Source organism: Bos grunniens, chromosome 28 (genome assembly GCF_055505025.1).
Source record: "Bos grunniens cultivar Pamir isolate PY7600 chromosome 28, Bosgru_T2T1.0, whole genome shotgun sequence".
Classification (NCBI taxonomy): Eukaryota; Metazoa; Chordata; class Mammalia; order Artiodactyla; family Bovidae; genus Bos; species Bos grunniens.
This window is the reverse complement of record NC_141192.1, coordinates 26977850-26992274: the sequence shown is the minus strand read 5'-3', so window position 1 is coordinate 26992274 and position 14425 is coordinate 26977850. Positions and strand designations below refer to the sequence as shown.

The window sequence follows — 14425 nt, the reverse complement described above, 5'->3', positions numbered from 1 at the left end:
ATATCATAAGGCTGCGATCAACCTATAGGCCAAGCTGATGTCCTCTCCCAAGCTCACAAGGGCTTTTTTTTTTTTTGTTGCCATGAGGTTGTAAGATCTTAGCTAAAAGACCAGGGACAGAACCTGTGCCCTCCACAGGGAAAGCCTGGAGTCCTAACTACTGGACCACCAGGTTAATTCCCAAGCTCAGAAGGCTTTTGAAAGGATTTAAGTGGCAGAATTCATGGTGCCTCTATCACAACGGTTTCCTTTACAGCATAAATCACATTATTTTACCAGTGAATTTCTGAACAGAAAGAACTCACTGTAGTGGTCTGACACATAATTGTTGAATGAATGGTATATGGTTATGGTATATATGGTATGTGGTTACTTGAGACCCATATTATTTTCTTATTGATTTGTTAGCAACTTGAGGGCACAACCCTGAATCGTTTGTCTTCCTCCAACAGAGTCTAAGCCAGTGCGTGCTAAGTGGCTAAGTCGTGTCCGACTCTTGCGACCCCATGGACTGTAGCCCACCAGGCTCCTCTGTCCATGGGACTTTCCAGGCAAGAATACTGGAGTGGGTTGCATGCCTTTCTCCAGGAGATCTTCACGACCCAGGGATCAAACCCGTGTTCTGTCCCTGGTCTGGTGGCTCCTGCAGTGCAGGCAAATACTTTACCGCTGAGCCACCATTGCTCAAATCTCATTTCTGTGGGGGGAAAAAAATCAGGTGCAACAACAAAGCCTGGAGCCTGAGAGCAAGGGAGGATCTGGCAATACTGAATAAATTTGTGAGAAGTTACGCTGGAAGGACGTAGGAGAGACCGATAGCAGAAGTCGGCCACTTAAAATCCTACACGGCTGTACCTCTGCAGGTGACGTTTGAGGCTTCAAGCAGCAGAAGCTATGCTTCTCGCGAGAGTAAAGACGGACCGCGAGAAAGTCTGTCCGTGCCCCGCCTTCCTTGAGCCCCACCCACTCCCTGTCCTCACTCCCACCTTGAACCAGCTGCGTGTGACGTCTTGACGCGTGCGTGGCCGTGGCGTAGGAGGCGGGCCCGCGACGCGGCGCCGGAGGAGGAAGTGGTAGGGTTGTTGCTCCTTCTGCGCCCGCTGCTGGCTCTGGGGGTGCGGAGTGGGGCCACAGTCGCCGCCGCTGCGTTCGCGCTCTCCAGCTGTTCCCCTCCATGTGCCCGGGCTCCGTCGCTCCCCTTCCTCAGGCCGCCGCTTACCCCGGGGTCTATGGAAGTAATGGAAGGACCCCTCAACCTGGTGAGTGCCCCACAGAGGGTTGCGTCGGCTCTCGGGCACCTTTGCCTCAGGACCCCGTCTCGGCGTGCAGCTGACTGGAGGCCGGGAAGCTGGTGTGGCGCGGGTGATCCTAAAATCTGGGGGGCGCAGACAGGCTCGGCCCTACAGCGGCTCCAGCCAAGCAACCGCAGAGGGCCCCTCGGGGATCCCCGGGAAGCTCCTGCCTCCTGTTCCCGCCGCCTTCAGGCGCCCCCTACCCTAGGGCCCTGGATGAGGGGCTCCCACCAACGAGGGCTGCCACCTCTCCGGACCGGAGGAAATGCCTCCAAGCGCCACGTAACCACCTCTTTGCAGCCTGGAGAGACACTGAAGCCGGCTGGGGCAGAAATGGTGTATAATACTGGTTCTAACTTCCAACACAGGGTCTGAAGTCTGAGCGTCCCCACTGTGGAGAAATCATAACCTCTCACCCCCGTTTCCCTTCACCCATTTCTCACCTGTGTTCACATGCATAAACTGAGACTTTGCTTTCTCAACTAAATTAGAGACAGCTGGAGAGAAAAGACAGGGCTGTGCCTGTTTTTAGCTTAGTTTCATCACTAGGTATCATGAAAGTATGGTAGATGTTTACCTTTCTCAGAAAAAGCATTAATAGCTCATTATTATGTTTTTATGCACCTCAGGTGTAGCGATTTTAAAACAAGAAACACGAGTTTTTTTCCGCCTGGCCACTGTATCCTTTGGTTTTCCAGAGAGGGTGTCTATTTTGGATACAAAAGTTAGATTACTTACAGTTGTAAACAGACAAGGTAACTTTTTTCAATTCAGCTATGATGGTGGGTTTGGAAAAAAGAACGTATGGAAAATTATTAATTTCTCACGTTGGAACCCTGAGAACACGTGTGGTGGGAGAGCTCTGGGCTGGAATCAAACCATTCTGCAGAGAAGCAGTACAGCCTGGTGGATTAAGAGTATAGATTCTGGACCTAAACTGCTTGGATTTGAATTCTGACTCTGTTGCTTAATAACTGTATGACCTTGGGCAGATTAGTTGATCTCACTCTTTGTGGTTTGTTATGAGTATTAAGAGAGTAAATAGAAGTGAGGAGCCTAGAACAGTACCTGGTATGTAATGAAGTGTAAGAGTTAGTTATTACAATAATCAGACCAAAACTCTTAATTTAAAAATCTCACTTGGATTTGAGCTTAAAAAGTTTAAGATTCTAGGACCTAAAGCTATGGTTCCCAGATGGCTGGTGGTAGGTTAGCTGCTATGAGAAGTGCTTTCCAGTTTGATTGTTGAGCCCTGCCCCCATTGGCAAGAGTTGTTTACACTTTAAAAGAACCGGACTAGATTTGTGATTTTTTTTTTTTTTAAACTAGGGAAATGTCTTGCACTCTTCTTGGTTTTAAGGTGACATATACTTGGCAGTGAAATATAATGGATGGCTCAGTACTGAAACTTCACAGGAAGTTTCACAGAATAATTATTTCTAATTATTATTAGAAATAACCAGCAGTTCACAAAGTGCTTCAAAGTTCACGTGTCCTTGCAAAATGACCATTGGTTCAGTTCCAGTTAACTTCACTTTATTTGGCTGCTTGCTTCAGCATAACCCCAGCCAAATGCCCCACTAGTGTGTGGTAGCTTATGAAAAGACTGAAACTGGATGACAGTTTAGATGGAGCAGCAGAATCACCAGTTTAGGAAAAATTAGTTGACTTGCCAGTGGTATTACCTTTTTATAGAAGACAATTTTGAGTAGTCTTAGGAGTCTAGCATAAATCCATAATCCAACCATACAATTTATGTGGACAAGTATCAGAAATTTGGCATCTTGAATTCTTAAGCCATTTGAGATTTGAAAGATTTAAGTTTTAGGTCTAGCTGTTTAATGGAAGAGAACAATAGAACAAATTAACATTTACTTGAATCATTTTAACTGTGCTAAGTATCAGTGTCTGGCCTCTGAATTTGTTGTCACTCAGTTTTAAAAGACAGATTTTTTTCATTTTCTGTTGTACTATATCCTTGTAGCTTATATGTTTTATGTGTAGTTTGTACCCCTTAGTTCCCTATCCTGTCTTGCCCTATCCTCCTTCCTTCTCCCTACAGGTAACCACTAGTTTGTCTTCTGTATCCAAGTCTGTGTTTTTGTTATTGAATATATTCATACATTCATTTTTTTCCTTTAGATTTCCCATGTAAGTGATGTCATACAGTGTTTGTCTTTCTCTACCTGACTCATTTCACTTATACCTCCAAGTCCGTCCATGTTGTTGCAAATGGCAACATCTCATTCTTTTTTATGGCTGAGTAGTATTCCATTATTTGTGTCTGTGTGTGTGTGGTGTGTATGTGTTGTTATACATATCTATATATACATATACACATACATCGCACCCTTTTCTATTCATTTGTTGATGGGTATGTTGGTGGCTTCTGTATCTTGGCAATTGTAAATAATGCTGCTCTGAGCATTGGGTTGCATGTATCTTTTCAAATTAGTATTTTCATTAGAAGTCTGAATTTTTTTTTTAAGACAATCACATTCTTTTATGCCAGCCAATATTCATTCTAGTATCCAGCAGACTCAACATGAGAAATACTTGTCAATGCTATAATTTTGAGTGCCTTTGAGCATCCCATTAGTCTATACAAGCTTTTTCTAATGACATCATAGTGTGTTCCAAGTTGATTGCATAAGGACTTATTACAGTACCTAGATTTATAATCATGTGTCCTCAGAGCATCCTTGAAATTAAGTAAGAATTGCTTCCCAGCTTTACAGATAAATAAGCCTAGACAAATTAAGTAGATTAGTGACTCAAATACATTATGGAGCTACCTTATGTTGATATCATGACTTCTTTCTAGTAATTCTTCTGTCTTAATATACTTAAAACATTCATTTCAATATGGCCCTTATCTATATTGAATTACGGATTCTTTGTCAGTATCTAGTGGCTTTGCTCTAGCGCATGGTGCTGAGTCGCTTTAGTCGTGTCTGACGCTGTGGACCACCGAGCTCCGCTGTCCCTGGGATTCTCTAGGCAGGAAGAATACTGGAGTAGGTTGCCATGCCCTTCTCTATGGGACTTTCCCAACCCAGGGATCAATCCCAGGTCTTTATGTCTCCTACATTGGCAAGCGGGTTCTTTACCACTGGCGCCACCTGGGAAGCCCTCCTCTGCTTTAGTATTTCTTCCTTTATGTTAGATTTGCAGTATGAATTTGTACTTATTTCCTCACAGTGATTTTTAAGATATGGAAGAGACCAGCTTGAAATCGTCATTTTAATATATAGTACGAATACTGTGTTCTAATGTTCTGGTGTTTGAAGTTGGTCAGAAGGAAAATAGGATGAATTGTATTTACCTTGGTAGGGGGGAATAACTAGTCTTTGGGCTCTGAATAAGTTTTTTTTTTTCCATCAATTTTCAATATGGAAAATTGTGACTTATAAAATTACTTAGTGTATATTTAGGCATTTCTTTCCTTACACTTAATTTTGGTGATGCAAGTGCTAGTAGCAAATGTCAAAACTTAGGTGAGATAATTGCTAGTTCTTTGTTTTCGGTCTATTTGGGAATGATGTCAGACTTTAATTTACATATGGCTGTGTTGCTCATGCTTTGCTTACCTACTCTGCAAACTCTAAGGACAGAGTCCATGTGACTCTGTGACCACAATTGTGTTCTTTGTGTTTGGCCCTTTTAAGAGTGCTGAGAATATGTTTGTTGAGAAGCTGAACTGCTCTTTAGAGTACTCAACTCTTCTCATCTAAATAAAGAGAGACATTACCTTGCCAACAAAGGTTTGTCTAGTCAAGGCTATGGTTTTTCCTGTGGTCATGTATGGATGTGAGAGTTGGACTTTGAAGAAGGCTGAGCGCTGAAGAATTGATGCTTTTGAACTGTGATGTTGGAGAAGACTCTTGAGAGTCCCCTGGACTGCAAGGAGATCCAACCAGTCCATTCTGAAGGAGATCAGCCCTGAGATTTCTTTGGAAGGAATGATGCTAAAGCTGAAACTCCAGTACTTTGGCCACCTCATGTGAAGAGTTGACTCATTGGAAAAGACTGTGATGCTGGGAGGGATTGGGGGCAGGAGGAGAAGGGGACAACAGAGGATGAGATGGCTGGATGGCATCACTGACTCGATGGACATGAGTTTGGGTAAACTCTGGGAGTTGGTGATGGACAGGGAGGCCTGGCGTGCTGCAGTCCATGGGGTCTCAGAGTCGGACATGACCAGGCGACTGACCGACAAATATCATTTAACTGAAGCTGAAACTCCAGTACTTTGGCCACCTCATGCGAAGAGTTGACTCATTGGAAAAGACTCTGATGCTAGGAGGGATTGGGGGCAAGAGGAGAAGGGCACGACAGAGGATGAGATGGCTGGATGGCATCACTGACTCGATGGACGTGAGTCTCAGTGAACTCCGGGAGGTGGTGATGGACAGGGAGGCCTGGCGTGCTGTGATTCATGGGGTCGCAAAGAGTCGGACACGACTGAGCGACTGAACTGATCTGATCTGATCTGATGGTCCAAAGGATGGCCTTGTACGTGTGGGGTCTTTGTAACTACTCCATGTTAATTATATTGACAATAAAAATAAAATTTGGCCCTGAAAAATATCAAGGAAAATTTCATCTTGGCACAGGCTAGGCTAAGCTTGGTGGAAGCACTCTGAGGGATGGCAGTAGAGCACTAAGACTTAGCCGGTAATTACAGAGGCCTGGGGTTGGCAGCAGGCACTTACAAATACTATTATTTTGTTTTCTCAGTAGCTGTATGAGATATTTAACATTTTTACAGATGAAATCTTGGAACTGCAGAGTAAGTGGTGATAGTTGGATTTGAAAGCAAGATTCTAAGTAAAGTATCTCATCTTTCTATTAGATCATGTTTGCCCATTTGTTTTAACTGTGATCCACAATAAGAAATTTTTACTTAATGACAGTACACGCATCCCTAGGTGTATATTACTTCGGAGCTTGGTTCCTTATGGATGTGTCTCTTAGAATTGTGCAAAGTGCAGGGATATTCATAAATTTAACCCCAAGTAAGACAAAAATGTAAAAAACAAACAATGCTGTGTATGTGTATATAGTATTGTATATTATATACTCTGTTGTTCTAGTCTCAGTTGTGTCCAACTCGTTGCAACCCCATGGACTGTAGCCCTCTAAGGCTCTTCTGTCAGTGGGGATTCTCCAGGCAAGAGTACTGGAGTGTGTTGCCATGCCCTCCTTCAGGGGATCTTCCCAGCCCAGGGATTAAACCCAGGTCTTCTGCATTGCAGGCGGATTCTTTTATTGTCTGAGCTACCAGGTAAGTCCAAGAATACTGGAATGGGTAGCCTATCCCCTTTTCCAGGGGATCTTCCTGACCCAGGAATCGAACTGAGGTCTCCTGCGTTGCAGGCGGATTCTTTACCAGCTGAGTCTGTATAGTGTTACATATGATGCACTCTAATATTTACTATTAGAGTCTTTTAAATGCTGGTTGTGACCCACAGATTGATTCCAGGACCCACTGTTGGTTTTCATCCTGTAATTTGTCTTCACAGCAGATGATGGCAGTTATTAAAAAAGGGGTGGGCGTGGGGGGCAAGGTAAACTGAAATCTTGAGGAAGCAAAGAGATGCAGCAGACTGCCTGTGGGAGAAATTGACTTAAAATCAAAAAGGTCTTCCTGGACCTCTCTAACAGTTGAGCAGTTACCCTAAGTACAGTTCATTATATTAGTTACACAGTCAGTGTAGTCCTTACAGTTAGGGGATGCTACTTTAGAAGCATCACAGTAGACTCATAGTAAATTGATTTGGAAATGGAGAGTCAATGACTTTTCTCCTTTGCTGTCCATTGAGGACACTACCGCAAGGTTCAAGAGTACATTAGATTTTCCTCTGCCAGTTTAGTGTGTTTGGTAATGGTATTCCTTTTCTTTTCATATTTATATACAGTTTTCCCAAAGGACACAAATAAATAAATGGAAGTTTAATAGAAAGTGATACTTTTTTTTCCTTTGGGAAAGAACACAGTATGAACCTGTAGTTTTAAGGCAGTTAGCATGTAGTTCTTGGTGAGGGTAGTCATTTGGTAATCTAGCTGTAGTTAGGATTTTTGTTGGTCACAGGTGATGGAAATCCATTTCAAATTAGCTTAAATCAAAAGGGATAATTTATTGAAATCAAAAGGTGGGTTTAAGGCACCTGAAGGTCTAGGTGTTAAGACAGCTTCCACTGGATAGTGCACGGATTCAGTACCTGGTTGGGGAACTAAAATCCTGCATGCCATGCGGCATGCCTCCCCTCTCCCCTTCCAAAAAAAGAGAAACCTACAGGAGAAAGGTGCAGGAAGGGCAAGACTACAACGCAGGTGAGTCTAAGAACTTACAGGACCAGGGACTCTTAAGATAATCAGGTTTTTCTACTCTGCCTCATCAGACTTTATTGCTTTACTTCTCTCTCCAGATTCCAAATCTGCATTTTCCACCTGGCTAGTTATAACCAATTAAAACTTTCTTGATGTACCCTCTGGTCCTAAGTTTGAAAGTACGCTGGAATGGTTTCTTTCGATGTCTAGGGGACGAGGTAATTTATAAATACAGCAAGTTCCATGGGGATCATATTGATTGTATAGGAAGAACAGTTCACAGGGTGGGGGTGGGAGGAATTGGTACAGGGCACATGGAATAAGGGGGCTTTCCGGGTGGCTCAGTGGTAAAGAACCTGCCTACCAGTGCAGGAGCCATTGGAGATGTGAGTTTGATCCCTGAGTTGGGAAGATCCTCTGAAACAGGAAATAGCAACCCACTCTAGTATTCCTGTGAGGATAATCCCATGGACAGAGGAACCTGGTGGGCTAGGTGGGGTCGCAAAAGTAGGTGGGCTCCATGGGGTCACAAAAGCATTGGACACGACCGAGCACACATGCGTGTAGTAAGACGTTACTACATCTAAAGCTGTTTTACTTTTTATAAAGGCTTTAGAACATTTTGTGATATTGTGCTTTCATTTTTACCCAGGAGGGAGTAGGAAACTGCTGGTTAAAATGTCCTCAAGATTGGATGGATGAAATAGTGAATGAAGTAAATGCACCACTGCCTGGTTTTCTTGTGCTCAGTATAGGTGTATATACATATGTATAGTTGTTTATTTTAGATTTTGATGCAAAGTTTTATTTTGGTATTTTCTATGAAATACATTAATGCTTGCTTGGCATTTCAGAATCTTTGGTTTTGTCACCAACCCTCAACATAACCTCTCTCGTCCTTCCATCCGACTAACTGTTCATTGACCCATCAAACACATGAGCAGTCACTGTCTTATCAGGTAATCTGGACATCAAAGATTTGACGAAGTCCCTGTTCTTACAGAACTTTGATCCCATTCTGTAGTTTTCGTCTGTTGTGTTCTCTTCCGCTGTTTTCTTTAGCATCTTAAGCATAGAGTTCCTTGCTATTCCAATACCTGGGTAATCTCTGGTTCTGTTTCTCTTGTCTTCTGTTTATTGTTAGTGCCATTTTCCTGCTTGATGTGCTGGTAACTTTATTGTATATTACACATTATGGATGATGTGTTATGGAGATTCTGAATTTATTATTTTCCTCCAAAGAATGTTGTTAATAGCTTGTTCTTCTGGCTGACAATTAAAATGCTAATGGATCATCTTGATTCAGTCCAGGCTTGATTTTAGGCTTTACCACTGTGGGTCTGTTTCAGTTTTACCCATGATGCCTAAAGTGTGGTCCTTACTCACAGGGCTGGACTTTTGAGGTCTCAACTCAGAGTCCCAAGTGTTCACCAAAGGTAATACTTTCTCTCGACCCAAACTGCAACCTATCTCCCCAACATTGTGTGGCTTCTGAATTCTTTGCTAAGAATTTCTGCTCAGCTTCCTGGAGTTGGGTCCTGTTCACGTACAGCTTGGATGTTAGCTAAGCATCTGAGAGAGTCTTTGATGTATACTTGTAGGGTGTCTTCATTGCACTTCCCTCTAACCCTGCACTCCTCAAAATCTAGCTTTTCCTTCCAGTTTCTGTCTCCTTAATCCTTCAAGCTTGGCTTCAACAGTAGGTGAACTGAGAACTTACAGATATACAAGCTAGATTTAGAAAAGGCTGAGGAACCAGAAATCAAATTGCCAACATCGGTTGGACCATAGAAAAAGCAAGGGAATTCCAGAAAACATCTACTTCTGCTTCATTGATTATGCTAAAGCCTTTGACTGTGTGGGTCACAACGAACTGTGGAAAAGATGGGAATACCAGACCACCTTACCTGCCTCCTGAGACACCTTCATGCAGGCAGGAAGCAACAGTTAGAACTAGACATGGAACAACCAACTGGTTACAAATTGGGAAAGGAGTACAAATTGGGAAAGGAGTATGTCAAGGCTGTATATTGTCACCTGCTTATTTGAATTATATGCAGAGTACATCATGTGAAATGCTGCACTGGGTTGAAGCACAAGCTGGAATCAAGATTGCTGGGAGAAATATCAATAACCTCAGATTTGCAGATGACACCACCATTATGGCAGAAAGCAAAGAGGAACTAAAGAGCCTCTTGATGAAAGTGAAAGAGAGTGAAAAAGCTGGCTTAAAACTCAACATTCAAAAAACAAAGATCATGGCATCTGGTCCCATCACTTCATGGCAAATAGATGGGGAAAAGTGGAAACAGTGTTGGATTTCATTTTCTTGGGCTCCAAAATCACTGCAGGTAGTGACTGCAGCCATGAAAATTAAAAGACGCATGCTCCTTGGAAGAAAAGCTATGACAAATCTAGACAGCATATGAAAAAGTAGAGATATCACTTTGCCAACAAAGGTCAGATAGTCAAAGCTATCGTTTTTCCAGTAGTCACGTATGGATGTGAGAGTTGAACCATATTATAGAAGGCTGAGCGCCGAGGAATTGATGGCTTCGAATTGTGGTGCTTGAGAAGACTCTTAAGAGTCCCTTGGAGAGCAAGGAGATCAAAATCCTAAAGGAAATCAACCCTGAATATTCGTCGGAAGGACTGGTGCTGAGGCTGAAGCTCCAGTACTTCGGCCACCCGATGTGAAGAGCCTACTCATTGAAGTGAAGAGCCTACTCATTGGAAAAGACCCTGGTGCTGGGAGAGATCAAGGGCAGGATCAAGGGCAACAGAGGAGGAGATGGTTGGATGGTATCATCGACTCAGTGCACATGAGTTTGAGCAAACTCGTGGAGATAGTGAAGGACAGGGAATCCTGGCATGCTGCTGTTCAAGGGGTCACAGAGTTGGACACAACTGAGTGACTGAACTTTGGCCAATGAGATACTGCCTTCTTGGGCTTTATTTTCCTGTACTCTCTTTTGGAAAATGCACTCAGAATCCCAAGGGGAATGCAGGTTTCACCTTGTACATGTCCCATTTCTTGAAAATGTATCCTGTTACTTTTTTTCTCCGCCATCTGTAAACTGTTGTTTCCTTATACTTCACCCTGTTTTGTAGTTGTTTACAATTGGAGGGTAAACCAATGCCAGCTATTCCATCCTATCTGGATCAGAGGTACAAATTTCCATGAGAATTTCCACAGGATTCTCAAAACTAAATCAGTGTATTGTAAACCCTAAGTGCCAGAAAGTATTTTAATATGAGATTGTGGTATCACAAAGCTAATACTCCCAATATTCAGTGACAGAATATCCCAGCCATGTAGGTATTGGCTAGTCACTGCTTTCCATATTTAAACATCTATTTCCAAATAAAGTTTGAGGCAGCTTACAAAAGACAGATACCATACTATTAAAATATTAGTTACCTTAAATGAATACTTAAGTGAAAGTCACTGTCGTTTCCGACTCTTTGTGACCCCATGGACTATAGAGTCCGTGGAATTCTCCAGGATTCTGGAGTGGGTAGCCTTTCCCTTCTCCAGGAGATCTTCCCAACCTAGGGATTGAACACAGGTCTCCTGCATTGCAGGCAGATTCTTTACCAGTTGAGCCACAGTTACCTACTGAGATAAGTTATCCTGAAATTTAGCAGCTTAACACATTTGTTTCCCCACAGTTTCTGTGTGTCGGGGATAAAGGCATGACTTAGCTGGGTTCTTTGCTTCAGGGTCTTTTACAAGGCTACAGTCAAGGTGAGGGTTAGCTAGGGGTGCGGTATCATTTGAAGGCTCTCCTGAACTGCTTCTAAGTTCACTCACAGGGTTGAGGGCAAGATTTCATTCCTTGAGGGGTTTTGGATTGAGGACTTCAGTTCCTTGCTGGCTGTTGGCAGACCACCTCATGCCCTTCCAGGTGAGTGTTTCCTTGGGGCAGTGAACAGCATGACTGTTGGCTGCACTAAAGTAAGCAAGGGAGAAAGTGCTACCAAGATGTAAGTGACAATCTTTTGTTACCTAACCATGGAAGTGACCCTCCATCACCCTGATTGTATTCTGTTTCTGAGATGTAAATCACTAGATCCAACCCACATTTGAGGAGGGAAGATTATATAAGGTTGTGAATCCCAGGAGGGAGGAGTATTTGGGAGCCATATAAGCAGCTTACCACACTTGCTGATAGAAAAGCAAAGAAAATAAGAACTGAAGCAACAAAGAGTATCAAGAAAGTATAATCCTTTGGGGCTACATCAAACTAAAAAACTTATGCACAGTAGCAAAATGAAAAGGCAACCTACCAAATGAGAGAAAATATTTGCAAATTATATATGATAAGGAGTTAGTATCCAAAATAGCAAAAAAAAAAAAAAAAAAATCTGATTAAACAACAGGCAGAGGATTTGAATAGACATTTTTCCAAAGAAGACATACGAATGGCCAACTGGTACACGAAAAGATGTTCAACATCACTAATAAGGGAAATGCAAATAAATCAAAACCGCAACAAGATATCATCTCTCACCTGTTAGGATGGTCGTGGTTTAGTTGCCAAGTCATGTCTTGAGTCTTGCGACCCCATGGACGGTAGCCTACCAGGCTCCTCTGTCCATGGAATTCTCTAGGCCAGAATACTGGATTGGGTAGCTGTTCCCTTCTCCAGTGGATCTTCCCAAACCAGGTACTGAACCCAGGTCTTGCGCATTGCAAGATTTTTTACTGTCTGAGCCATAGGGGAAATCCTCCCTGTTGGAAAGGTGACTCTCTAAAAGATAGGAAGTAACAAGTGTTGGCCAGAATTGGAGAAAAGGGAACCTGTGTGCACTGTTGGTGGGACTGTATTCATACATTGGTGCAGCCACTGTGGAAAAAGGTCCCTTGAACAATTAAAAGTAGAATTACCATACTATCTTGCAGTTCCACTTCTGGGTATTTTTCTGAAAAACAAAAAACAAAAATGTCTACTGAGATTCTCTGCCTGTGGTTTCAGTTCAGTAGCTCAGTTTTGTCTGACTTTTGCAACCCCATGGACTGCAGCACGGCAGAGTTCCCTGTCCATCACCAACTCCCGGAGCTTACTCAAACTCATGTCCATCGAGTCTGTGATGCCATCCGACGGTATCATCCTTTGTCATCCCCTCCTCCCACCTTCAATCTTTCCCAGCATCAGGGTCTTACCAAGGAGTGAGTTCTTTGCATTAGTGGCCAAAGTATTGGAGTTTCAGCTTCAGCATCAGTCCTTCCAGTGAATATTCAGGACTGGTTTCCTTTAGGATGGACTGGTGGGATCTTCTCCAGTAAGAGAAGAGTCTTCTCCAACACCACAGTTCAAAAGCATCAATTCTTTGGTGCTCAGCTTTCTTTATAGTCCCACTCTTACATCCATACATGATCGCTGGAAAAACCGTAGCTTTGACTAGAGGGACCTTTGTTGGCAAAGTAACGTGTCTACTTTTTGATATGCTGTCTAGGTTGGTCATAGCTTTTCTTCCAAAGAGCAAGGGTCTTTTAATTTCATGGCTGCAGTCACCATCTGCAGTGATTTTGGAGCCCCCCAAAATAAAGTCTGTCACTGTTTTCCCCATCTTTTTGCCATGAATTGATGGGACCAGATGCCATGATCTTAGTTTTCCGAATGTGGAGTTTGAAGCCAACTTTTTCATTCTCCTCTTTCACTTTCATCAAGAGGCTCTTTAGTTCTTCACTTTCTGCCGTAATGGTGGTATCATTTGCTTATCTGAGGTTATTGATATTTCTCCCGGCAATCTTGATTCCAGCTTGTGCTTCATACAGCCCAGCATTTCTCATGATGTACTCTGCATATAAGTTAAATAAGCAGGGTGACAATATACAGCCCTGATGTACTCCTTTCCCGATTTGGAACCAGTCTGTTGTTCCAGGGTCCAGTTCTATCTGTTGCTTCTTGACCTGCATACAGATTTCTCAGGCAGGTAAGTTGTTCTGTCATTCCCTACTTTTGAAGAATTTTCCACAGGTGCTTGTGATCCACACAGTCAAAGACTTAAGCATAATCAGTAAAGGAGAAGTAGATGTTTTTCTGGAATTCTCTTGCTTTTCCGATGATCCAGTGGATGTTGGCAATTTGATCTCTAGTTACTATGCCTTTTCTAAATCCACCTTGAACATCTGAAAGTTCACAGTTCACTTACTGTTGAAGCCTGGCTTGGAGAATTTTGAGCGTTACTTTGCTAGCATGTGAGATGAGTGCAATTGTGTGGTAGTTTGAACATCCTTTGGCGTTGCCTTTCTTTGGAATTGTAATGAAACCTGACCTTTTCCAGTCCTGTGGCCACTGCTGAGTTTTCCAAATTTGCTGGCATTTTGAGTGCTAGCATCATCAAACAGCAGCATCTTTTAGGATTTGAAAGAGCTCAACTGGAATTCCATCACCTCCACTAGCTTTATTCATACAAATGCTTCCTAAGGCCCACTTGACTTCACATTCCAGGATGTCTGGCTGTAGGTCAGTGATCACACCATTGTGGTTATCTGAGTCATTATGATCTTTTTTGTAAAGTTCTTCTGTGTATTCTTGCCACCTCTTCTTAATAGCTTCTGCTTCTGTTAGGTCCATACCATTTCTTTTCTTTGTTGTGCCCATCTTGGCATGAAATGTTCCCTTGGTATCTCTGATTTTCTCGAAGAGAAAATTGCTGTGGTTTAATCAGATTGTTTTGCTTTTTATTTTTATATTGTATGAATTCTTTGTTATTTTGGATACTAACCCCTCATCAGATATGTGATTTGCAAATATTTTCTCCCATTTGGTAGGTTGCCTTTTCATTTTGAT

At 42.7% G+C, this 14425-nt stretch overlaps 1 protein-coding gene across 2 annotated transcripts in view; it reads left to right on the top strand.

The window, feature by feature from the left end:
* Nucleotides 1-1049: 1049 nt before the first annotated feature.
* NRBF2 (nuclear receptor binding factor 2) overlaps nucleotides 1050-14425 on the top strand; it is a 29152-nt gene continuing 15776 nt past the window's right edge. For both annotated transcript variants that reach the window (XM_086382274.1, XM_086382273.1), the window contains exon 1: nucleotides 1050-1259. In XM_086382274.1, the coding sequence (XP_086238400.1) occupies nucleotides 1175-1259 (85 nt within the window). In that variant the 5' untranslated portion in view covers nucleotides 1050-1174. The remainder of the gene's footprint in view (nucleotides 1260-14425) is intronic.